This window comes from Anolis sagrei, chromosome 1 (genome assembly GCF_037176765.1).
Source record: "Anolis sagrei isolate rAnoSag1 chromosome 1, rAnoSag1.mat, whole genome shotgun sequence".
Lineage (NCBI taxonomy): Eukaryota > Metazoa > Chordata > Lepidosauria > Squamata > Dactyloidae > Anolis > Anolis sagrei.
The window spans coordinates 40648850-40676630 of NC_090021.1; the positions used below are offsets into that span (position 1 = coordinate 40648850).

A 27781-nucleotide genomic window follows, 5' to 3' on the forward strand; every position below is an offset into this window, starting at 1 on the left:
ATCTCATTCTTCAGATACATTTTGGATGAACCCTCAATACCTGCTAAAAGTCCTGCGAGGCAATGGCAGCAACGGGTCCTTATACTCACACAGTGTGTTGATATCTTTGATCCAGAAGCACAAAGGTAAACATCGGAATCGGATGCCTCATCTTCCCATAGGACTCACAGTCTACAAAGTAGGTGGAATGTTTTTACTCCTGAGATAAACAGTGTATGTTCTCTAGCAAACTGACCCTTTATTTGTTCTTGTGCACAAGAGTTAAATGATTTCAAAATTCTACCTCATAACCACCCCCAGATGAGATTACAAAAGTATTAGGGCTTATTTATTTATTTATAATTTGGGACTTTTGTTAAAAAAATGTTGGGGGGATGCTGGTGCCTTACCAAAGTACAGCTCCTAGGATTCCCTAGCATAACAGTTAACATAGTGTTAGCTGAAGAGAAGTTCACCTTCATAGATGTAGGTGAAACATCAAAAGAGAATGTTTCTGGAACAGGACAACCTGGAAAACTCACAGCAACCCAGTGATTCCGGGCATGAAAGCCTTCAACAACACAGTTCAACCCCAGTCTGTTAAGATTTCCTTTCTTATCCCAGATGAAAAAGGAAATCTAAGGTTTCTTTACATCCATGGGAAAAAGTATATTGGATCTGCCAAGCAAAAGAAAGGATAGTGTGGCCCATTTTCGCATAATTAGAATATGGATTCTGATCTTTTGATTGGAATTTTACTTAAGACCAATATATGCTATACATGGGTGTAGAAGATAACTTTAGAAATAACTATTACGACAGTGGTTCTCAACTTGTGGGTTCCCAGGTGTTTTGGCCTATAACTCCAGAAATCCCAACCAGTTTACCAGCTGTTTCTGGGAGTTGAAGGCCAAAACATCTGGGGACCCACAAGCTGAGAACCACTGTATTACAATGAAAACAGTAATATAGTCAATATCACTTGTAGTGGATATACCTGTGATCAGTCCATGTACCTAATCCATCTGCTGTTTGGTACCCACTGTTCCTGGCCTTCAAGAGCTATCAATATAAATTTCCCTGTATTGATAGTTCTTGAAATTAAATCTAAGCTTCGACAGAAGAGTCAATTAAATAGTGAATACCTTTGAATACAGGATATTCTTCTGAAAGCCCTTCAAATGGAAGACTTTTTTGTGAAGTAGCACACATAGCCATTCTAATGGTGGATTTAATCTGCCCAATGGGAAACATACCCTTTTCAAGTATTGATGTTTTTTAAAAGAGATAAGGAAAACACTGAGAAAGATAACTTCCCTTTAGATTCAAATTATGTCTTCCATTCTAGACTTGAACAAGGCCTTCTCTTCTTTCAACATTCCCCTTCAGATATTCACAAGGCGAGAACATTGCCTCTTTCTTTAGCTCAACCTCCTTCATGCTCTTTCAATGTGCTGAAGATTTTAATGGCACTCTAGACCCAAGAAACCCCAATCGGATAAGATGAATGAGCTAGGATATGCTTTAAAGTAGAGAGTTTAGTGCTTTTACAGCAGGTAGTCTCTTTGTTTAGCTCAATTGGTTGTTAATTTCATATGTTTGAATTGCTTGGAATCCTCTCGTTGATACTTGGTCTCTGATTTCTTTCTTTCCAGCTGGGCCACGATGTAAGTAAAAAAATTTCACTATTTATTTATACAATGGCATCACAATACTTGTTTGTCCCTTCTACCTGTTTCTCTTTTGCTCACATAACACAAAAGCAGCAGGGGGTAGTAGAATACAAGCAACTACACTTAATTCTGATCCTAGTGCAATTTCAGAACAGTTTAATTTTGATTATTCCATCTTGGCAAAATTGTGTTAGATACACTTCCATGCTTTGAGTAGATTAACTGAAATCAAAGAGACACCAAGAAATGATAACTAACATGTCTGATTGACATCTGTGGGACAACAATGCCTTAGTTTGCATAATAGACACATCATAATACCAGGAAAAGTGTTTGTACAGAAATATATATTAAACATTGCTTATTGCTTACTGAAATTGGCTAGATGCAAGGTTAGCAGGTAAGGATTCGGGATTATATCGAGTTTGAGTTAGTTTTAGGCTCTGGATCTATCAATAACTGCCATTGCAATCATATCTCCAGGGTATCATAAAATGCCAAAATAACATATTTTGTGTTTGTAACTTGTTCAGCTGTAATGTGCTATTCAAACTCATTTCAAAGACAGGGTGTTCAGTATTCCTTCCAGCCTATTTTAGGCAAGCTTCTAAAGGCATTCAGAAGGAGAAAAAATGATTGTTAATGCCAATGTGACTCAATAAATTTCAAGATAATGCATTTTTATGGCTTAATTAAGCATTAATGGTATGTTCCTGAGCTGTGCCCAGAAGCAGTAGACAGAGCTGAGTGAGAAATGGTTTTACTATATCTCCTTCTTTAGGCTGAATAAATTATAAATCCTGGGGAAGGGAGGTTGGCGCTGACAGCCCTTTTTGGCTCTCTTTTGGGAATTATTTGTAGATGCTATTAATTCAACACAAGCAAATTTTGTCAATTGGAGAGAGCGGGCATTTAAATGATGTTTCTAAGGTATTTCATCCCCAATATCCATGTTTTCCAAAACTCCCAGATTTATAACAAAATATGTCAAAGTGAGGAGGAATGGTTTTTAGTGTTGTTTCTGCCGTAACATAAAAACTACCACATGGCTGCACATTAGTTGCATGCTGCTATGCAGCTGAGCTGTGAAATCCAAATAGCAGGCAGGAGCAAGCGATGGTGCAAATGAACTGCACAGGGAGTGAAATATTCCCACTGCTGGTTCCTCCTCGGCTCTCTTGTTCATGCTTCAGTTCAATCCAAGTACCACTTGGGACTTTCCTCTCACTTTTAGTTGAATCACAGCAGTAGGATCCAGTCACCAGAGAATGGATATATAGCCTGAGCTTTAGTCTGATTCCAGTCAATCAAATAAAAGTGGAAAACAAAGAAACCTGCCAGATCACCTTTAACTCATAAGGCCAGAGGTGTGAAGAATCAGAACTTACCAGGTCCATTGTTTATTATTGATTAAGGATGTGAAAACCTGTCTGTTTTAATTTTACTTCTCACAACCTCACTGACATTCTTGTCCTTTCCAACTTCCGTGCCAAATCTTGATGTATTATTAACTTAATTTCATTTATATCCCATCTTTTTTCCCATGGTTTACAGCATAAAATAAGGAAATATTTTTAAAAGTTAAAATATAATAACAAAATATTGAAAACAAATCAATTAAATAAACTGTGCTCATAAAACACTGGCTGGGAATTCTGGGAGGTGTAGGTCAAAACACCTGGGGACCCACAGGTTGAGAACCACTGTTCTAATATATCCTCACCAGAAAGCCCTCTTTTAGGGATCTCAAAACTCAAACCAGTTCATAATGGAAGAAATAGCCTTTGAGATAATTATTATCTAATCTGTATTGGACTTTATAAGTCATAACTAGTACTCTCTATTTTGCCCACAAACAAGCTGCCATGGGCTCTTGGTATCTGCTGGTGTTTCATTTCAGGATCATCTGTGGATGCCAAACTCATGTCAGTTTAAATACAATGTCCTTTGGATAAAAATGATCCAGTCTATTTCTTGCCTGGAGCCTTCGACCAATAGGGAGAATAGCACTTTCATATTCAGGTTTGCTGAAACACTGAGCTGGAGACTGCCAGGAGGTAAATTTCAGGCTTGTATTGAGCACCAAGATTAATATAGTGAAGTACAAAACCAAGACCAGTTTTAAAATTGGAAATACGATCAATCACTACATTGACCAAGGCATAAAAGCGTTGCATTTAATATATGATGTATTCTAAGGGGCAACCCCACCCTTTTAGGAGATGACAAATTGCTGCATTAGCAGGAGAGAAATACAGCCATAGACAGAGAGAAGCATTCCAGCAACTGCTGTTGTGGCCAACAAAGTCTGCAAGAAGGCAAAATGTCAGAGCCATTTTGGGAGAAGGCCAATTCAAGGAGGCTCTGGGGTTCTTAGCCACTGTAATTATTGATCGTCTCTATGTGAGATATTCTCTTACTCAATCATGAGGGATGGGAAATGCTTAATAAAAATGCAATTTTACCTTCATCATCTTGCCATCATGCTAGGATGGTAGGCTTGTAAAACATGGCAATGACTATTATGCTAAACATAGGAATAAAGAAATAAGCTACACTGAAATAAATCAGAATTCTCTGCTTTTTGAAAGAATACTAAAGAAGATTGAGATCAGGTGTAGATTACATTAGTGGCCTGGCACTTCAGGATTCTTTGTACAATGCAGTGTATATATTAGTTTACAGAAGTATTTGCAAGAATATTTGGCAGAACCAAGAGGGCTTAAAACAAAAACTGGATTCTCTTTTGACATCATATTTCAAGTGAAATAGCAAACAGTAGCTAGATGCTGGGAGAAGTACTGTTGCATTTACATTAGTGTAACCTGAATAGCTGATTATGAGAGATCCTAGAAGTTGCAAATAGAAGCAGATTACCCCATGCTGAGACTTTTAAGTCATGGTAAGAAAAAACAAATTATGAGATATGTTTATTTAGACTCCCCATAAATAGAAATTGAAAGCAGTAGTGTACTTGTATGCTACTGTAGCACTGATTGGAGTTCAATATTTGGAGATATTGGCTGCCCATCCCTAGCTGACTTGGATTCAAGTGACAAAACTTTTTGAGAGATGCTCAGAACTATCATACAAGCAACTGTTTTTTTAAAACTTGTGTTTAGTCTCTATGATTCTTCCTGCACTCTTGCCACTTCATCACACAGAGAAAGGGAAGTGTGCAAGGATGCTTCCAGGACTCTTCCTTGACGGAGCCCGCGGTATGCCATCACATGATGTAAGGCTACTTCCAGGGGGCTCTATTGAAGAAGTGTCTTGGCAGTGTGCTTGGAAGCTTCACAGAAAACATTTTGAAGAACGGGGGGAAGCCGGATGGCGATGCTTTACCCCATGTGATGGGGAAAGCAGCACAGGGAGCAGTGCAGACCATGGAGCAATCGTTTCCCCCCGTTGCCCCTCTGGATTAACCATGATGCGTGATGAATCCCCCTGCTGCTGCCTGTCTAATTGACTTCAGTGTAATGAGCTCCTATAGTAACACTATCAGTTATGAAGGTATGGTAAATCCAAGAAATACATCTATTCCTAGTTTGGAAAGGACTATGTAGCTGTCGAAGATGAGAGCCTACTAAGAGGGAGGAAAGATGCAACTAACCAATAACAAATCTATTATTTCCAAATTTTCCTTTTTCCTTCCCTTTCCCCCCACCCCACTCTCTTAGTAAATGTTTTATAAAAATTATTGGGGGGGGGGGGAAGAGGGAGGAAAAAGAGAAGTGATAAATCTAATTCAATCCCACAAAGGTGAATGAATACCCAGACATCTAAAACCAGAGATCAAGAACTCATGGCTCTTTCATTGGATTTTCAATTTCCCTTCTCTCTCCAGTTTTCACTTATTTTAATGTCAAAACATTTTGTCGAATTTATGAAGAAATTTAAAATTTGTGAATCCAAAGGGACCAACAGTTGTGTCACCACGAGTCAGTTTTTCTAGTAATGTCATTTCTGGTGCTAAATCATGTCTCTAGGACAGTGGTTCTCAACCTGGGGTCCCCAGATGTTTTTGGCCTACAACTCCCAGAAATCCCAGCCAGTTTACCAGCTGTTAGGATTTCTGGAAGTTGAAGACCAAAAACATTTGGGGACCCCAGGTTGAGAAGCACTGCTCTAGGAAGAGCCGATTGCAGTCTTGATGCACTTTTGGGCTGCTGGATACATAGATGGTCAAAGAGCTTCTGGGGCTGCATTGGAGCTTTTTAAACAGAATATTTGTGTAGATGTAGACACACTCAGAGCATGATCTCTCCTGATTTTTTTTGTTCTCTTTAACCTCAAGTTTCTAATGATATTTTTAGTTCCTTGTCTACTTCAGGGCAACATACTCCATGCTTTTTGTGTGTTTTTTAATCCTTTAATGTGGAAACTAAACTTGTTTTCATTTAGTCTCCTCTGATGTCCACTTCTCAGTTTTACAACAGCAACAGGAAGCTGCCGTCAAGCTTTTTTGCCTGGAACAGACCTTTGAATTGGTCACTCTTTATTAATAAACGTGAAGTGACTCAGGACTTCCGGCTCCCTCCTGGTGTCTACGTCATCGTTCCCTCTACCGCAGAACCTCATCAGGAATCAGAGTTTCTTTTGCGGGTCTTCTCCAGGATGCACTCTCTTCAGTAAGTGGTGCTGTTTGGCTTCACAACTATTTTCATGATATTGTGGATGCAGTTTGTGTGTGCGGATTATTGTTGCCACTACATTGGTGAAGGAAGTAAAACAGTGGAGAAATAGGCTGTTTGGAACCAGCTGATTTTGTCTTTTTTGAAGCAGACATGACTCCACCATGCCTATTTTTTTTAATAGAGATGTTTCTTAGACATCTGTCCACTAACTTGATAGCTGAAGTTTCTTTGTTTCTTTGTTTGTTTGCTGTTTTGGCCATGTTAGTTCTTGTAAACAGTATTGTCCAGCAAGCAGGTCGCTTTAAGAATATCTACTATTTTGGAATGTTAAGATACTTTATAATCAGAGAATAAGCAGGAGGCTTGATAATCTTTCTTTCTGAAAATTAATCTGCAAATTCAACTTGGGAAGGACCAACATCTCTCATAGACACCTTCTTGTCATAAACTTTTCATTCTTAGTCTCATGTTTATTGTCTCTTACAAACCTTTTATAAAGGAATTTCAATACATAATGGGCATTGCAATGTATGTATTATCATATATATAAGCCTTATCTTTCCTTTAATATAAGAAAAATATTTGATATGTTTATTTAAATGTACTTGAATATATAAATACATTTAATACAGCCTAAAAGTTGATCGCGAGAGAAATGGCTTTCGTTTTGTTACCAGCGTTATAGGAGACTGCTTGGTTTCTATCAAGTTCATGATATTTTCTAGCAGGGGCTGGTACTTTCTGCCTGACCATCACTCAGTCAGTTTAGTCAACTTTTATTACTTGCTCTGTCCAGTCAAATCAATGTACTTCAAGAAAATTAAAGGCCACTGTCTTTCCTTTTGGCTCTCTGCCAGCAAGCATAATTAAAATGATTTGCACCTGGATGGTTTTTCTTTTTCCCCCTCTATAAAACTGGTAATTTTCTATTGATATTTAAATGATCACTGTTTATAGTTAACCAAGCATGATACACAGTCAGTTGTAACTAGAACAATTCTTTTTGAATCCTCAACAGTTCCAATCCATTAATTGGGACATATCATTTATAATCGAGTATAAGCTGACCCAAACATAAGCCGAGGCACCTAATTTGATCACAAAAAAACCTGGGAAAACAGATTGACTTGAGTATAAGCCGAGGGTGGGTAATGCAGCAGCTACTGGTAAATTTCAAAATAAAAATAGATACCCATAAAATTCCTTTAATTAAGGCATCAGTAGGTTAAATGTTTTTGAATATTTACATAAAACTGTAATATAAGATGACTGTCCAACTCTGATTAAAAATTATTATAACTGTCTTCAATGTAAATGTGCTTACATATCCTTCCAATAACAATAAAGAGAGTAAAATAATAAATATAATAATAATAAAGTAAAATAATGGAAATGTAATAATAACAATAATAATAGAGTAAAATGGTAAATATAATAATAAAAATAATAAACTAATAAATGTAATAATAATGATGATGATAATATAACAACAGAGTAAAATAAGAAATAACCTTGACTCAAGTATAAGCTGAGGGAGACTTTTTCAGCCTAAAAAAGGGGCTGAAAAACTAGGCTTATACTCAAGTATAGTTATTTTAAACTCTTGACACTTTGCATTGGGCTGGAGGTTTAGCACACCGGTAAATCACCAGCAGCTATAAGATTTGTCAGCCAAAAGGTTGCAAGTTTGAAGCCCCTGGTTGGCATGAGATGCCGACTGTCAGCCCTGCTCACTGTTCACGTAAGCAGTTTGGAAACAGCTTCAGCTGTAATTAGAGAAATTACATACTGCTAAAAGCAGGGAAGGTGTTTTACAATGCCATTAAGAAAGAAGATCAGAAAATGCTGGGCGACCAAAAGCAAGGAGGAAGTCCTGATGGTCCTTTGTCATAAAGGATGAAGCGACAGCACCCCCATGGCTGGACCTGAGCCCAACCTTCCATGGCACAAAAACAGCTGGACACTGAGTCGAAACAACACACCTCCTTTCTGTTCTGTCTATGCATTGTCTATATAAAGCAGTATTGAATGTTTGTCGTGTATGTGTACTGTGATCCACCCTGAGTCCCCTTCGGGGTGAGAAGGGTGGAATGTAAATAAAATGTTATTATTATTATCTTTTTTTCTCTGAAATATAATCGAGATCACCTGCTATTTAGTGGTGGTCTCCCATCCATATCTAAGAGAGCTAAAATAATACTCTTAAATTGAAATTGTCATCACTGGATTTTAGAAATCCATGATCAGCATATCTGAGCAGAGAAACATTTTGCTGCTCTCCCTTCCTTCCTTTGGCTTGTTCAGCAAGATGGTTCTACTCTCTAATTGTGCTTCTTCATCTTCTGTTCAAAAAGTGAATTAGGTGGAGATTCAAGCTGTGTCCTTTCAAAGGTGAGTTGAAAAGAGGAACTATTGCATTTGACTTCCTCTTTGCTTGGCTTCTCTCTGCTCCTCATTCTGCCGGATGTGCTCTCAGAAAGACAGCTTTCTTCACAGCGGAGCCAATCAGCAGAATACAACAGGTTAAGCTCTCAAATGGATTTTTTTTATTGTCAGCAAAAACTTGAAGGCCCACTTAGGGGTCTAAATGGCAGAATCTACATTTGCAGAGAAAAAAATGGCAGTTCCTGCTGCGTGCTTTTAAAGGAATGGTGAAGGGGTGAGAGGAGGTATAATGCACTTGACTTTTTAATGCAGTATTGGCACTGGCTTTTTCAAACACACACACACACAAACTTCACTAACGTACAGTGAATATTTCCTTTGAATACACTCCTGACAGCTGGCATTTAGCCTGTCGGGTGAAAAGACTGAAAGCTGAAAGGGTCAAGACTACTTATCCCCAAGAGGCTGACCACTCTCTAGACATCTTGGGATGACAGCCAGTGCCTTCCATTTGTCAGCAAGAGGGATTTGCAGCAGTCTTGACCCTTAGCAACTGTCCGGGCCTTTCCTGCTTGATTAAGCCAAGTGCATTTTTCTGGGATGAATTTCATTGGCAGTTTATTCTCTTGTCGCTAAACCTTTATAGTGCAGGTGGCTTGGCTTATTGATACCATGCAAATCCTTTCATAGCAGAGCCAAGGAGATCTGCTTCTTTATTGCTGAAGTAAATGTTAATTCTGTGCTTCTTATCTGCAGGAAATAGTGGACAAACACGAAGACTGGGAAGATGTCTTTGCTAAGTATTTTGTTAAAGTGAGTGTGTGCATGTATGGGTTTCCACAAAGGCTGCTCTTTTCACATTTGTTCATGTAAAAGCAAAGTTGTATGTAAAAGAATTGGGGGAAGAATAGTAACTTTTTTGGACGATAATGTCAAGAAACCCCTTAAATATACCTTTTTGAGCTTCAGCACTCATCTTTTTTTAAAAATTATTTTATTATTTGACACAAACAATCTAATATATAATCAGAAAATATACATTCAAAAATAATGAAATGTGTCTAGTTCTGTATTCAAATGACAACTTGTGCAAAATAAGTATAACAGACTTTACTATTCACTCAAATTTAAGACATTTTCAAAGCAAAATTTGGCTGCAGCTCTTATATGATAAGGTAGATTCTGAGATCTATGGCTCAATACAGAAACTTTACCAAGCTTGGATATGCATGTTGGGTTATATGTGTATGTGTGTACATGTACAGGCAGACATGTGGGTTTATTTCATGCCCAAACTGCTACTCATGCTATGCATGGCTGTTGAGATTAAAGGTTACTCACCCACACTACTGCTTTACTGTGAAATCTACTTTTCTAGATTTGGAGTAACATTCATTGCTTGCCAAATTTTAGATTATGTACTTGTATTCAGAAGGTGCCTTGCCCAGTCAGAAATGTCTCTTAGTTCATGCTGAGCAAGATTTTGATCTGAAATCTTAAAAAGCAATTGCCAGACTGGCTGAAGATTGTGAGTGCAGGAGCAAGCCAGGGGTGAATCAACACTGGGTTTTATTACAGGCTTTAAAAGAGTGATTTGACATTTTTGGTTGATTTTTTGGTCTAGGGTTCAGCACCCTGGATAGCTCCTGTAAAGTCTTGAATAAAACAAAGAGCAAATGTACTACACCCTTTATTTGGAAGCCATTGACTGACTCTTTATCACTATAGTGCAGTGGTTCTCAACCTTCCTAATGCCGTGACCCCTTAATACAGTTCCTCATGTTGTGGTGTCCCTCAACCATAAAATTATTTTCATTGCTACTTCATAACTGTAATTTTGTGACTGTTATGAATCGTAATGTAAATATCTGATATGCAGGATGTATTTTCATGAACTGGACCAAATTTGGCACAAATACCCGATCTTCCCAAATTTGAATACTGGTGGGGTTGGGGATCATTGATTTTGTCATTTGGGAGTTGCATTTGCTGAGATGTATAGTTTACCTACAATCAAAGAGCATTCTGAACTCCACCAACAATGGAATTGAACCAAACTTTACACACAGAACTCCCATGCCCAACAGAAAATACTGGAAGGGTTTGGTGGGCATTGACCTTGAGTTTTAGAGTTGTAGTTTGCCTACATCCAGAGAGCTCTGTGGACTCAAACAATGATGGATCTGGAGCAAACTTGGTATGGATCCTCAATATGCCCAAATGTGAACACTGGTGGAGTTTGGAGAAAACAGACCTTGACATTTGGGAGTTGTAGTTGCTGGGATTTATAGTTCACCTACAATCAAATAGCATTCTGAACCCCACCAATGATAGAATTGGGCCAAACTTCCCACACATCACCCCCATGACCAACAGAAAATACTTTGTTTTTTGATGGTCTTTGATGACTCCTCTGACACCCCCCCCCCATGACTCCCCCTCCCCCGGGTCTCAGCTCCCAGGTTGAGACACGCTGCTATAGTGAGTACTAAGTTAGGAGGTTTGACTTGGTGGAAGCCTGCTTCATACATATTAAGAGTGACCATATTCTGACTGGGTCATTGCCTCCTAGAAGAAAGGTAACATAAAAAAGTGGGGAGTGTGAAGAAGCAAAGTTGACATGCAGGTACTGGCAGAATTTTTACACCACAGTGACAGAGTACCAATGTCTGGCAATGCTCCTATAGAGGAGGCTTCTCCTTTGTCTTTCAGTATGCAACAACATAGCTGCATTTTTGCCAACACTGATAGGTGACTGGAAGGCACGTGGCATATTCTGACTTCACTTGACCACCAGGGGGAACAGAAGCAGTCAATCCACATGGCATATGCTAGTTCATTCTTCTGTGATCCTCAAAAGCAATTGGAAAAACATGAATGAACTTCTGTAGCTTATCAGTGGCCAGAAAGATGATGTTACATACAGCAGTCCCTCAACAGTTTTTGAACAAGGCTGTGACAATCTTGCAGAAGAATGTACAGTCTGCTTTCTTCTGCAAGGTCTGAAAGAATATATATACACAGATGTAACCCTTACTTACACTCACATATATCATCAATGAGAGTTCAGTCCTTTTTGGTGAGTTAGTAAGGAACCATTACTCCTTTTTGACAGGTACTATATCCATTTGATGAAAAATGTTTATCTCTTATAGCATAAACAGTGCAAAACTCTGTTTTCTATAAACCGTCATATCTTTTTTAAAATGTATGTGTGAGCAACCCTCTATTTGATCAAAATGTTTAGAATTCATAACATGTATAGCTTCGATATCGCATAATTTTTTATCTCTATTGGTTTAGAATCCAAAAATGAATGCAGTTCAGCTGCAGAGGATCCTGAACCATGAGTCGTGGACTAGTAAGTATGACATAGTTTTCTGGATAGTAGTTTTAATTATTATTTACTTGTTGGTAAAGTGTATATCCTGCTTTTGCACCACTGAACTAATGGTGATGATGCATCAGTTTGGCCGCATTTTTGACAGCTGCATAATTTCCAACCCTGGTAAAGACACAGAGTCATGCCAGGAGTGTGTTAGTAGTGCCATAGTTTGCCAAAGAAGTTGCTAGAAGTAAATACTAATGTATGCACAGTCCAGTCACAAACATTAAAAGATCAAAATCTGTTGAGAAAGGCTGAACCTAGGATTACAGAGACTTAATGTTGGGACATTTAGATGAACAAAGGCGGTGCCATCATTTGCCACCGACTCTCCCGATATTACTGGAGATGTTTTTTTAAAGCAATAATATATTATTCTTAGCCATCACTTTTGTAATGAAAAATAATTCATGGTAATCTGGTGGCAATATTTGCTGACCAAATGACCTATCTGTGGTGGAGAAGAAAACTGCTAGTATTGGTTAGTGGTAGGGGTTATGTAGGTGCCTTGAATTTTGCATTGTCTTTGGGGGTATGGCTATGATGGGTGCACATACTTTAACATTGATCACTAGAGAAGTGACAGTGACAAGTGAGAGAAATAGATGTAACAGAAGAGGTAGCTTTGCCCAAGATTCTGCAAAGTAAAAATTTGGAAAAAAAGACAGAAAAAACATGAATAATAATACACTTCAGTTATATTCCGTGCTATCTCCCTGAGGGGACTCAGAGCGGATTACAGTGTATGTGTGTGTGTGTGTGTATAGATATAGATATAGATATAGATATAGATATAGATATAGATATAGATATAGGCAAGCATTCAATGCCTTTCATACAGTGAACAATGGTATACAATACACAAACATAGGCAAAGGTTGCCCTTTCCATCTCCAGCGTCTGAAGGCGACGCTCAACTCTGGCCATGGGGAGGCTCTCTTGCTCCATTTTTCCATGCCGAGAAGCCTGTTGTCTGTAGACCCTCCTGGTCATGTTGCCGGCATGGCTGCATTGAGCACCTTTCACCTTCCCGCCGAAGTGGTACATATTGATCTACTCATATTACATGTTTTCAATCTGTTAGGTTAGCAGAAACTAGGGCTGACAGTGAGAGTTCATTCTGACTCACAACTTCAACTTGCCAACCTTCTCGTCAGCAAGTTTTCTGCAGCTAGCGGTTTAACCTGCTGTGCAACCACAGCTCTTTGAAAGTTGGCAAGTTCGGGCAACAACTTAAAATTGGCCAAGGATGACTATTGGCCATGAGTACGTCTGACCTGAATCATTAATGAAGTCAAGTTATTGAACATAACCATACATGTATCATGAAGACCAGATATCATCTGTTGATGAATACTGCTTAACATGTTGGATCTATTCTTTACAGTACTATGGGTATTAGAGATGTCCTAGGTTGTACTGTCTGGCACATATGGTCTTAAAATCAGTAGCTTCCATTTGTAATGAAATAGTGTTTGAAAACTGGCTCGAATCCAACTGGTAAAATTGCAGTCCAACAATGTCAATCACTTGTTAATTTAAAGGTAGAGACTATTGTGCCACTCTTCCCTTATTTCTCACAGCAAGTTGATGCTTGTATTAGAAGTGCTAAAAGACAATACTACATTTTTTTCAGTGCTCATGCTCAAAGCATGTGTTGAATAGCAATTGTATTTATTATTGATATACCCAGTTCTTGATAAAAAGCTATAATAACAACAATTAATTCTGCTGGCATTGTATTTTATTGCTTCAGCTTCCACCATGAATCATGTCAGGATGCTTTCTTCTAATCTATAGATATGATAAAAAGACAACTAATTTGATAAACTAATGATTCCTGAAGCAAAATCTAGTATTCATGAATACAATTTGAACAGCATGTTTTTCTCTGGGCCACACTGGATTATAAGTCCTCTAGACTTAGTAGGCAACTAGGTTCATCCAAGGTATTTAGTCTGAAGCAAGGAACAAGATGGAGCCCCATTCCTTTTCATGTATAAAAACTAACTAGGTTTGAAGTTTAGTTGTGTGCCCCCCTTCTTGTAATGGGACAGTATCCATCACCAATGGGAGCTGCATGACTCTCTTTTTCAACATCTCACTTCCATCGTCCAGTATTTGCTATCAGAGGTGAATGGGAGAGTGGACACTGGTAGCTAAGCAGTGTTAAAATAGTCCACTTCACAGATGGATCTGAGAATTTTATTACTTCCAAAAGTTGACTTCTCTTTGAGAAGGGTAATATCATTTTATAAAAGGTGAATACAGTCATGATAGGATTCAGAGTGTCAGTGAAACATGCTGGTTTCAAGGCATACCTCTGTGACCATTGTCCAGAATTGGAAAATATATGTTTATATAACAACTTGTAGTATTCTTCAGTCATCATGTGCGATGGAAGTTGTAGTCCAAAAGTTAATATTTCCAAGTTCTGTTTTTGTCTTCAGCCAGTGATACAATTTTGAGGTAAAAAAAGGTTTTTTTTCTTGCCATTTAGCCTTTTTTCTGTGTATAATTCCTGAAAAAATATTGTTTTGGGATTCTTCTCCTCTAAGAGAGGCAATTTGTCCATCATTACTAATGTTTTGGTAGAAAGCATAATCTACTTTTGTTCATTCTCCACACTTCCATTATTCACACTTCCATAATATTGATACTCACACCCTATTACTGGCTGTACAATGCATGTATGTTTTGAAGCCCAGATATGCACAGCACTAATATGAAATTGGAATTTTACAGGGACTATATGTTGGAAATAATGTGGTTCACTAAATATAAGGGGCAAAAGGATTGGTGGGAGTCCAGAAAACACAGTGAAAATGAGGCAGATGGGATTTAACATTGTTAAACCTGCCTAGCTGACTCCTCTTCTGTTTAAAATGATAACTTTGACACTTCTCTCTTTTCCACCACTCTCACAGGTACACTCAATGAGAACATAGGCTTTCTCAGTGGCTGCTCTTGAACTTTCTTTCCAGAAGTGTTGGTCTGACTTATGGCAACCCTAAGATGGCCCTATCACAGGGTTTCCTTTCCAAGGAATTTGCCTTTGCTTTCAAACAATAATAAATAGGTGTAAAGCAATAAAATAATAAATAGGTGTAATACAATAGGTTTTTGGTATCTATGTGGATTTGATTCCAGGGCCCCAGGTGGATACCAAAATCAGTGGATGTCCATGTCCTATGATATCCAATGGTGCAGAAAAATTGTATCCTTTAAATAAAATGACAAAATCAAGGTATGATTTTAAGAACTTTGTTTTGAATATTTTCAACCTGTGGATGGTTGAATCCATGAATAGAAAATATAAGGATATGGGGGGCTGACTACAATAGTAGTGGCTAGTATTAAGTATTAACATCATTTGTAAACTAGACTTACAAGGAAGTAAATCTATATAATTGTATCATTTGTACCATCATGCAAACTGAGCTACACTTGAGAGACCATTTTGCAAGGTTGCAATGCACAACATGATGTACAAGAAATAGTGGTGTTCATCTGAACACATTGTTCATGAGAATAGGTTCAGCAATGGGACATCTTGCATGGTGCCCCGTTGTGCATTATTGCAATTTACTTATATGGTTGCAAATATTTGCAGTGACGTAGCACTACTAACATAAAGTTACACATTTATTTATTTACTATATTTATATCCTGCCTTTCTCTACCCCGGAGGGGACTGAAGGCAGCTTACAGATAGTCAATAATTCAATGTCTTCACAACAATATACAGTTAAAATACATTAAAATTAAAATCAAAATTAAATACATTAAAACATTATAAAACATTACTATCAGTTTAAAACCACACAATCTGTAATCATAATCCAGGTCATTCCAGTAGTCATTGCACATAGTTCCAGTTCTACATGATTGCTTTTTATGCAGGATCTTTGACTACTACAACAGCAAGAACAACAACCTCTTATTTAAGAAGTCCTTTGTCTTTCTTGTGGGTTTTGGTAATATAATTTTCGCTGTTCACACTTCATTGCAAATATTTGTTGCAATCATTCTTTGGTTTCTTAGGTGTATCTGACATAAATGTCTTAAAAATAATAATCAGCATATTGCACGTAGGAGTTTCAAAATGCCCCAGCCTTTTTATCCTTAAGTGTTTCATGGTTAGAGAAACAAAAAAATTAAATAAAAATAAACAGACAAACCAACACTCATCAGTGAGCATAACTAATAAACGGGCCAGCTGAATCATAATTCATAAATGGATAAGTTCAAAAACTAGTAAGGAAGTTAATGAGATAAAAGCTTTTGTGGCGCAGCTTCAGAATAAACAGAAATGAAAGGGAGAGAGAGAGAGATCCCAAACCATCATCTTTTTATAGGACTGCCTGTCTTTTCAGCTTCTGGAAGAGTGTGGGTACATGGCTTCTTCTTCTTCTTTTTGGTCTGTGCCCGAGCATCTTCCCAAAGTAACCCATCAGCCATTGGGAAATCTATAAGGAAACTAACCAGGCTGTGCGGCTCATCTTTTATTCTTCATAGGCAATCAATTTTAAGGCTTTCATTTCCAAACTTTACAGTGCATGATTCATATTTAATAAACAGGGCTATAATGAGATTAAAACATCGTTGGTTTCTGTAGAGAAGGGATCGGTGAGTTATGAGCCTGGCGCTTGCTCCATGGAAGTCTGCAGGCAATCTATAATCATGAATTGCAACAAGATTAGACTCTCATTCTGTTTCATTTCTTGTCATTTGTGTCTCGCTAGGAAAGCTTGGCTCTGTAGCTTTAACTCGCCTATCTCTTCCTCTGTCTCTGCAACACATGGAGAGAGGAGGAGCGGGTGGAGAACACAAAGTGCAGCAAGTAGAGCTAGACAGAGGACAAACTGATCACAAAAAGGAGAAAGGTGAGAGGGTCCGTCAGGTACTCACTGACTAGGAAGTTGTGTTACACTGAAACCAGTGAGAATGAAGACATGTCTAGATTTTTTGTATGTTTTAAAAAGTAGAAGTTAGGTTTTCATTGTTACAGAATTTACTACCCTGCCTACATTTGCAGTAGTTAGGGGCACTGAACTTCCATGAAAAAACATGAACATAGAAACTGCTTTTTTAAACCTTTGAGAATACATTTTCTGGGAATTTCTGGGTCTCCCAGAATGACTTTATGGTTGATCTTCACTGGAAATTGACCATAGAATCACACCAAAAGGCCTAAAGATTCCTAGAAAGAACATTTTTAATCAAATCAATAAATAATCAAATCTAATAAAGTCAAAACCACAAATGTGGAGTGACAATGTACAGAAGTGGAATAAGCACAGGATTATTTCAGTTAAGTTTAATTTTGTGCCATTTTATCTATGCCTTTATGTTGCTTCTGTTTGGCAATGACTCTATCATCTTTCTATCAGCTTTCCCACTGTGGAATGGTATGGAAAATTGCAGCAGCTGATAATATATCTTCTGCTGAAAGGAGAACTCTTCTTCCACATTTATCTACACTCCCGTTGTTGCTGCTGCTGTTGCTGCTGTTGCTGCTGTTGTTGTTGTGTTCCTTCAATCCATTTCCAGCTTATGATGACTTGAAGGCACACTACACAGTTATAGCACTATCTTGGGTTTTCTTGGCAATGTTTTGGCTTATCTGAGGAACAGAGAGAGTGACTTTTCCAAGGTCACCCTTTGGGTTTCAATGGCTATGAAGGGATAGATTCAAATCTTCATCTCCAAACTGTAGTCCAGCACTCAAACAACTAAATCCGCCTGGCCCTTTCCTGCCCACATAGGTGATAATTTACCATTCTTCTCCATATAAAAATCAAAATCATAAAAACTGGCAAAAGTAAAGCTTTCATAGATCTTAATTACTGTTTATTGCAATGCTTTCATAGATCTTAATTACTGTTTATTGCAATGTATCCTCTTTAGCTGCAGCTAATATGGTGGTGATAATGAAGGTTTATTTATTTCGTATTAAAAGCATTGCATACATAAGTATAAAACTGATAAAAATAGAAGGAGCACAAGAGGCTAAATAATTTTTGACCAAAACTGGGCAACAGTGACCACATTGACTTTAGCTTTAAACAGTTCCTCCTCTGTAAATCCAAAAGTATTGCTTTAAACACAATGATGGTAATAGTGAGAGCATCTTATGCATTGGATTGATATGGGACGATCATTTGTTCAGAATGCAAAAGTTTCAATTAGAATCACAAAGTCAAGATTTAAGGATATTGGCCTTCTCTGTGAGTCGCCCTCGGGCTTGAGATACAGCGCTGTGAGTCGCCCTCGGGCTTGAGATACAGCGGTATACAAGAATAGTAAATAAATAAATAAATAAATAAATTCTCAGAAGGGTCAGTCATAATTAAACAGCATCCTCCTCCCTAACTTGTGCATTCTTCCTTACTAACAACTTACCATTGACCATACTTTGATGTTGTTTCATAGCACATATTCTGGTTTCCATGTGTGAAACATTGGAGGGTATGCTGATGTGACACTGTGATTGTAAAATACGTTTCCTTTAGAGGCCTGACTGGTATCTGTATTAACTCAAAGTTGAAAATCAAGGCTTTTATTAAACTTTATCCAATTAATACATATTTTAACTGTTTTAATGTGTTTTAAATTCTTGAATGGTTAATATGTTTTTAACTGCACATTTTGCCACTTCAATATGTTAACATTTTAAAATGGATTTTATTGGCTGAATCCTCACATTTTTGGATGTAGGGAAGAATATAGTCATGCTAACAAAATAAATACATAAATTTATATTTTTTTATTTTTTCCCCTCTCCAGCTCTTCAGAACTATGGATTAAGGTTTAGCCTGGATGTTTGCCGGAGTATCTTGGCCCTCCTGGATGTATCCGATGTTTAAATATTACCACTTTGCGAAACCCAGCATTGTATTGAAGGAGAATATTCAGTTTTTATTTTACCATTTCTCCTACTGAACAAGATAAATTCAGCATTTTATCTATAGGAAAGTTAAGATGCTAGGACTATGTAGCAATGCATGTAAGAACCTTATCACATTAACCTAAGGATTTGCCATGAATTGTGGCAAATCTGTGGGTGCCCAGCAGGGGGTGTGGGGAACCTGTTACACCATGCCCTGCATTGCCCGAATTATCCTTGGCCCCATACCATGGGGCGAAGCGTCCACCACCCAACTTCCCCCTCACAGTTGCAAATGCAACATGGAAGGCCTCCCATGTAGACATGGTGGTGGTGTGATCCACTTAGACTCATAGAGTTGGAAGATACCTCATGGGCCATCCAGTCCAATCCCCTGCCAAGAAGCAAGAAAATTGCATTCAAAGCACCCTCGACAGATGGCCATCCAGCCTCCGTTTAAGAGCCTCCAAAGAAGGAACCTCCACCACAGTCTGGGGCAAAGACTTCCTCTGCTGAAGAGCTTTCACAGTTAGGAAATTCTTCCTAATGTTCAAGTGGAATCCTCATGCCTTTAGTTTGAAGCCATTGTTCTGCATCCTAGTCTCCAGGGCAGCAGAAAACAAACCTCCTCCCTCCTCCCTATAACTTCTCACATATTTATACATGGTCTTCATGTCTCCTCTCAGACTTCTCTTCTGCAGACTAAACATGCCACTTAAGCCACTCCTCATGGTGCTTGTTCTCCAGACTCTTGATCATTTTAGTCACCCTTCGCTAAACACATTCCAGCTTGTCAACATCTCCCTTAAATTGTGATGCCCAGAATTGGACACAATATTCAGGTGTGGTATGACCAAGGCAGAATAGAGGGGTAGCATGATTTCCCTGGATTCAGACACTGTACTCCTATTTATGAGGGCCAAATTCTCACTGGATTTTTTTAAAAATAATTTTTATTGCTTTTCTTATTTACAGAAAGATTTAAAAAGAGGATTTATAGTAGTAGGGATGTGAAGAAAAGGAAAGGGGTAGACGTGATGGGGGTGGGGCCGTAGAGGCATAGAAGAGGTAGGCATCTAGAAGGAGGGGGTATAGTTTAAAAAGAGAGAAAATCAAGAAAAGAAGTAAGGTAAAGTTTCTTCTGTGTTGACTTCCAAGATTCTTCGAGGTTGGTCTCTTCCTTTTCTTTTTTCCTTTCCTCTCCACGTTTTTCAACCTCTGTTTAAAAGTTTCCAAGGAAGGAGCTTCCACCACACTCTAAGGCAGAGAGTTCCACTGTTGAACAGAGAACATTTCACAACAAGATTACCCAGTAAAAACCTTTTTTTTTGGCTTGCCAAGTTTCTGGACCAAACAAATTTATTTATCTACAGTGACACATACAAGTATGGGTAAACCCTTCATCTGCAGGTCTGGAATAAGATACCCAGAACAACTTCAGCACCTCCTGTTTCTGGAAGCGAAACCTGAGCTTATAATAGGACCAAAGGTCTGCACTGGATATAAAATGAGCCACAAGAATCACAAATCTGAAAACGCTGCAATCTATAGATCTCTTATGCATATTGAGAAGGTGTTCTTGGAATGTTTTTAATGTTGATATGTGGAAGTGGGTGTGTTCCTTCCAGATCCTGTGGAAGGGCTCATATGCAGCCCTTAGACATGGAGCAACGCTCACCCCGGTCTGTAGTAACAGGATGTCAAGAGAACATTATTTTCCTGTATGCGGCTTTGTGGTGCAAGCTGTAAAAGTAAATTTAATTCATCAAGGACATTTTTTTCTATCACTTCTGGACAATCGTCAGGGAAACAAATCCACAACTTGGAGCAATGGTTACGTGGCCAGGTTAAAAACATTTTGGGGAAGAAGGAGTAGAGCAAAAGGAAAAAACGCCCCAAGTTTGAACTCATCGTGACAACTCACTGGATTTTTAAACTGCCACATTACTTCATCTCCCTCTTTACCACAGAGCTGCACCAGATGTATATGTACATTGTGGGATGGGCTCCATGGCAAAAGGGAAGAGGAATTGGCATTGAACAAGCAAATTAGCCTGTATGATGAGGTCATAAGTGTACCACACTATCGACCTTTTCACACAGTTGCCAAGAACATTGAGCATCATTGGAGGGCATGGGGAATCTGACGCCCCACATTGCCCAGCTCCAACTGAGGGCAATCCCATGGGGGAAAGCATGGAGCATATGGATTCCCCCATTGATTCTATGGCAAAACAGGAAGCTTCCCATGTTTCCACAGTGGCAGAATGCACCACTTCATCCATGGAGCCCGCTGGTGTCATTTGATAGGTGCAGCAGGCTCTGTGAGTGAAGTAGGGTGGAGCCAGCACATGCCACGGAAAAATGCCCTTTGTGATGAGGTCAAAAGAGAGTTGTAAAAACATGAACATCACAGACCCTGAGCTTTCAGGGCCAAAGCATGAAGGGTAGAAATAATTCTTTGTGATTTCACATGGGACATCTACAGTTTGAGAAACTTGGGGAAGAGATGGCCTGGTGGACCACCTGTAGTCTGTAGCAGCTACTTCAATATAGCAGTGTAGCATAGAAGGACACGGGGAAAAGTCTTTTTCTGCAATTCCTCCTCTTATCCTGCAGACTGAAGGATCTATATGTCATGTATTAATGATATAATGTATTAATCTATTGATTGTATTCTGTCTTTCTTTCATGAGAGAGCTTCAAGACAGAATACCTTCAAGGTATCTATCTCCTGTTCAGATGCTCTCCAGAGTCAGACCAGTTTAGTTGGTCTGGTTCTTATGGGCTGTTCACTGAGACCAGATTGTGTGTGTCTCTTCTAAGTGGGATTAAGATTGTCTGAAAGCAATCTATCACTTAAACTTCCTCTCATTAACCATTATATTAAGAAAGTCTTATTAGCTTCATTTAACTACAGCTTTAAAGACCCAAATCTTGTCACACCAAGAAGAATGGCGGGCATGCTAAGCAGTAAGGGCAAAAAGAAGCCCTTCTAGGGTGTTGTGTATATATAGGTTTATGTTCTAATTTGTATCTAAAGCATGCCAAACAACCTGGCTCAGACATTTAAGAAGGATTGGTGTGCTGGGATGTCTCTGCATAACCAAGTCACTCTTATAAATAATTCATCTGAGTAAACAGTGTTATATGTATTTTTCTTTCCATGTCCCTTGCCTGCTTACGAAGGGGCAGGTTGTGCTCTCTTTGAAATTACTTAGAAAACACTCATTGATTTTAGAAAAGAGAAGAACAGCTCCTAAAGCAGGGTTGAAAGACCCCTGGAATCAATATATGGTTTCGACTTTGAGTGCATTAGCTCCTGGGTCACATTCTTTAGTGGAAACACAGAAATAAATGAATAAATAAATCCCTAGGGTTTCTGTATTTTTTAATCCAAGTAATCAGGCTTCCCTGCTCTCAAATCAAGGCAACCCATAAAGCTATATTACACTCCCCCCCTCCTCCCTTTTCCTCTCTCAGATTAAGATATATTCCATATATTAAGGCTAACAAAGCCAAGGAATGTTTAGATTAGCTTGATTTCAGGGCAGTGAAATCACAGCTATATGTATATATTTATATTTTTTAGTTGTTCCGTTCTCTTCCATTTCTTTTAGTATTATGTACCTTGACAACACAATTTAGCTTGATAGCACTGGAGACTTGAGCATTCAAGAATTCAGACTCCTATGGAAGAAGCTGCTTCTTTATCAGGTACAAAAGGACGTGGTTTTTTTGTGTATTGGCAAGGGAGGCAAAGGGCAAAGCTTCAGTGGGTTCTCAGCTTTATGTGAAACTACAAATTGACAATTGTTTCATTTCCTATTAACACAAATGGTGGGTCTGCCCTATGAAGGGCACAGAAGGGATGAAGAAGAATGCTTAAGCTGGTTTTACTGTTACTGCTTATAGTAGCATTGTTTTAGAAATGACCAAAACAAAGGGTTGTTGTAGGTTTTTTGGGCTGTATGGCTATGTTCTAGAAGCATTCTCTCCTGACGTTTTGCCTGCATCTATGGCAGGCATCCTCAAAGGTTGGGAGGTCTGTTAGAAACTAGGAAAATTGGGTTTATATACCTGTGGAAAGTTCAGGGTGGGAGAAAGAACTCTTGTATGTTGGAGATAGGTGTGAATGTTTCAATTGGCCACCTTGATTAGCATTTGATGGCCTGACAGTTTTTAAGTGTGCCCTGTTACTGCCTGGGGGAATTCCTTGTTGAGAGGTGATTAGTTGTTCCTAGTTTCCAACAGACTTCACAACCTCTGAGGATGCCTGCCATAGATGCAGGTGAAACATCAGGAGAGAATGCTTCTAGAACATGGCCATACAGCCTAAAAAACCTTAAACAACCCAGTAATTCCAGCCATGAAAGCCTTTGACAATACATAGACCAAAACAGAGTTTGGGAAAATGTGCAACGGCCCTTGGAACCTCTGAAGCAAGCCAAATGTATTAATTAGAAGGCCCCTTGTGTTTTACAGTCACCTGTAGTTAAACTTTATCTCTAGCAATGACTAAATAAGGAAAAATGTACAAATGCTGGACTTAGTTGTATCCCACATCTTAGACCAGAAATGATCAATACTGTATGGCAAAATCCAAAAGGGCTGGGCTATTAACTTGAATTACTTGAATTTTTCACCATCTTTAAGTGAAAATAGCATTTTTCTTATATTTATAATACCAATTGGTTATTATGTTCATGTCTTTTATTTATGTGAGTTCATACTTGTTTCAGTTGTGGATAGGTTTGCAAAGCCATTCTCCACTCTGGGCTGGCCAGCCTTCCTTGGGAATTAGTCTGCTGTATTTTTGTCACATACATGAGACGAGACAGCTGTAGTCAAGTCGGGGCTAGCTGGTGGGTGAAAAGGTTGGCTAGGCTATTGAAAACATTGGCACTGTTCCCAGAGGCTTTATTTGCATCTTCATCACGATCATTTTCTGACAGGACGTTTTCCAGAAAAAAGATATTCACCATACAGGTTGCTTGGAGCAAGCAGAAGTACACGCAGCTTTAGAAGAAATGGGTGAGTATTGGAACTGAATTTTCTCAGCATCCATGTTTATTCTTAACCTGGATTTTCTTGAACAGTGGGGTTTCAAAGTTCATAAGAAAAAAGTTTTGAGTTCTGTAATTCATTGTTCTTGAAGTTTCTCTACTGACTACATCTCATAAATGATCAAAGTTGACAGTTATACACTTCTTTGTGTGTCAGGAGCAACTTGAGAAACTGCAAGTTGCTTCTGGTGTGAGATAATTGGCAGTCTGCAAGGATGTTGCCCAGAGTATATCCTGATGTTTTTTTATGTTTTACCATCCTTGTGGGTTCTCTCATGTCCCTGCATGGGGAGCTGGAGCTGACAGAGGGAGCTCATCTGCTCTCTCCCCGGATTCGAGCCTATGAATCAGTCCTGCCAACACAAGGGTTTTAACCCATTGCACCACTGGGGGCTCCTTTTAGTTGTACACTGGACAACATGCATGTTTGCACCTCAAATATTAGACCTGTTTCTAGATATATTTGATGTGCTGATTCCAAAAATAACATCCCTAGCGGCTCTAGATTTTAAGATACAGATAATAATAATAATAATAATAATAATAATAATAAATCTTTATTTATATCCTGCTACCATCTCCCAAAAGGGGCTCATGACAGCTTACAAGACACTGCAGTGCAGTATATAACATAAATGATACATGAGTATAAAACAATATCACATAAAATTATAAAACAACCACTATCAACACATAAAATAAAATGAATAACACAATATAAAATGCAGAACCATCTGTTGTTCAAACTAGCTGCCATCAATTCATAAACTAAAGTGCCAGGGAATCAACCTCATATGGGCCCATTTTAGCCTACTCGAGGCCAAAAACCTGCTTAAAAATCGATATTTTTAAACTGGATCATAAAGATTCAAGGGTGGGGGATAATCTAATCTTTTTCAGGAGGGTATTCCAGAGCTGGGGAGCCACCACAGAGAAAGCCCTCTCTCTTGTCCACACCAACCTTGCTTGAGACGCTGGTATTTATTTGTTGTATCAGAAGTGAACCGAGGGTACAGTTGTAATGTATTTAAAAACCACAAAGCTTAAAAATTTTTGGCATTATACTAAATGTCCTTGGAGTGCCTTGGTGTTGCTACAAGGAGGTCCTCCATTGTGCTTGTGGCAGGGCTCAGACTGCATTGCAATAGGTGGTCTATGGTTTGCTCTTCTCCACCCTTGCATGTCATGGACTACACTTTGTAGCCCCGTTTCTTAAGGTTGGCCCTGCATCTCTTGGTGCCAGAGCTCAGTCTGTTCAGTGCCTTCCAAGTCGCCCAATCTTCTGTGTGCCCGGGGGGAGTCTCTCATTCGGTATCAGCCATGGCTTGAGGTTCCATGTTTTAGCCTGCGACTTTTGGACACTCACTTGCTGAGGTGTTCCTGCTAGTATCTCTGTAGATCTCACAAAACAATTTCTTGATTTAAAGCATTGGCAAGCTGGCTGATATTTGAACAGGGCATGGAGACAATGGTGGAACCAAGGGAAGGGCCTCCCCCACCAATCTCAAAGCCCACGGTGGTTCATAGAAAGAGATGCGATCTCAAAGATAGGATGCCATATATCTGGCTATTCACAGAAAATAATGATAACTATAACTATATCTAATAAAAACTAGAGCTTATGCAGTCTAACCAATGCAAGTTTCTGAATCAGTGCCCCAAATAATGCCAGGAAAAAACCTAGACACCAAGACACCAAGATAGATAGATAGATAGATAGATAGATAGATAGATAGATAGATAGATAGACAGACAGACAGACAGACAGACAGACAGACAGACAGACAGACAGACAGACAGACAGACAGAGAGAGAGATTGTTGGGCTGTGTTATGGTTTTAGCTCAACAGCAATGCATATACCTTGAACACAGAGAGACTGAGGTTCAAGAAGTGGCATGACCATTTACCAGCTCTTAATACTCTCCAAGAGCTTCAACAGATTGGGATAAATTAAAAACAAGCCCACTTAAAAATAAAAAAGACAAAAAATAATTCAAAATATTAGAAGATGACCTCTTTTTTGGAAAAAAAAAACCCCACTCAGAGATAAATAAATGCAAACAATATTCCTGTTTGAGCAGAATTTTACCCCTTTTTGAAATCATCAGATAAAGCAGATGTTATTTCCCTACAAAGAAAGTAAAGTAAAGGTAAAGGTTTCCCCTTGACATTAAGTCTAGTCATAGGGGTGGTGCTCGATTTCTAGGCCAAAGAGCTGGAGTTGTCCTTGGATACCTCCATCATGTCTTTGGCCAGCATGACTGCATGGAGTCATTATCTTCCCGCAGAAGCGGTACCTATTGATCTACTCACATTTATATGTTTTTGAACTACTAGGTTGGCAGAAGCTGAACCTAACACTGGGAGCTCACCCAGCTCCTCAGATTTGAACTGCCAACCTTTCAGTCAGCAAGTTCAGCAGCTCAGTGGTTTAATCTGCTGTGCTACCAGGGGGCCCTCACATTCTACAAAGAAAGTAGAGGCCATTAAAAACCATTATGATCCTCTGTTGTCTGGACATGACGTGTACCACTGGATTGTCCTCTTTAAAGTGAATAGATTCAGAAAATTCATATTTACTCACAAAGATTTTTAAAAGATGTACATTTCATTAAAAAAGCCTGAACATGAATGATTGTAAAGTTTATGGGCAAACCGAAGCTTTGTCAGATGCAATTGGTATAATTTTTAATGCTGCTCAAATTGGATTGTAATTAACTTTTTTTAACATTTGAAATTAACAAATCAAAATTATGAGTGTGATAATTAAAACACAATATATGAAAAGAAATGAAATTAGAATTCATTGAAATGTGTTAACTATACCATTCCACAACATCATAACTGAAAATATTGTCACCTTCATTATTCCTTCATATGAAGGCCCACATGGTGCTGTGGGAACTCAGCTTCAAATCCACACGCTGAATCTTTATACTGGTGCAGAAGTAAATTCTGCTACCTGTTGGGGATGCTTTAACTGGAGATCCTGCATTGAGCTGGAGGTTGGACCTGATGTCCCCTGGGGCCCTTCCAACTCTGTGGAATCTCTCCCATGGGCCATGGGTGTCTGATATTGGCACACTAGAATGGGAAGAAACTACTGAGAAACATATCTGTAGTAACACAGGGAGGATAACACAAGGTGCATCTACACTGCAGGATTAATGTAGTTTGACACTCAATGCTATATGGAACTCTGGGAGTCTTGGCAGAAAGGTCAAACTACTTCTCCTGGGATTTTATAGCATGATGCCAGGGCAGTTAAAGTAGTTTTAAAAAGTATTAATTTTACAGTTTAAATGCACCCTTAGAAGTCATGCTGGCATTTTTTTACAGACAGCTATCACTGTAAGCTGAGCAATTCAAATTTTAAAAAATGCCCCTACTTACTCATATGCAGACATCTTAAGACTTACAGGAACATGTAGGGCTCCAGGATGGTTATGTTGTCATGAGCTTCCTTGGAAAGAAACATGATATATAAATCTAGAACCATTGGCATCAAGTTTGTGTATGGGGAGTTTGAACATTAGTCTAATTTTTTATGGTGGGGGTGTTCTTATTTTTCCAAAGGTATTCCCATCAGCAGTGAGCTTTGTAAGCTGTTGGCATTTCGCTATGGAGACCCTGATCTAAAAGTCACCTTTGAAAACTTTGTCTGCCTTGTGCTGCGTGTGGATCTCATGATGAGTAAGAAGAACATTTTTTTAATATTTCACTTGAGTGGTAAATCGAAGCTGGTGTGAGTTCTTCTGCTACATC

At 38.7% G+C, this 27781-nt stretch overlaps 1 protein-coding gene across 1 annotated transcript in view; it reads left to right on the forward strand.

Moving 5' to 3' along the window:
• CAPN14 (calpain 14) overlaps positions 1 to 27781 on the forward strand; it is a 61176-nt gene that overhangs the window by 28683 nt on the left and 4712 nt on the right. The window contains exons 11-20 of the mRNA XM_060778711.2: positions 15 to 178; positions 6057 to 6283; positions 8644 to 8680; positions 9431 to 9487; positions 11978 to 12035; positions 16805 to 16945; positions 18849 to 18913; positions 22597 to 22665; positions 23904 to 23982; positions 27593 to 27709. Coding sequence (XP_060634694.2) covers positions 15 to 178; positions 6057 to 6283; positions 8644 to 8680; positions 9431 to 9487; positions 11978 to 12035; positions 16805 to 16945; positions 18849 to 18913; positions 22597 to 22665; positions 23904 to 23982; positions 27593 to 27709 — 1014 coding nt within the window. The remainder of the gene's footprint in view (positions 1 to 14; positions 179 to 6056; positions 6284 to 8643; positions 8681 to 9430; positions 9488 to 11977; positions 12036 to 16804; positions 16946 to 18848; positions 18914 to 22596; positions 22666 to 23903; positions 23983 to 27592; positions 27710 to 27781) is intronic.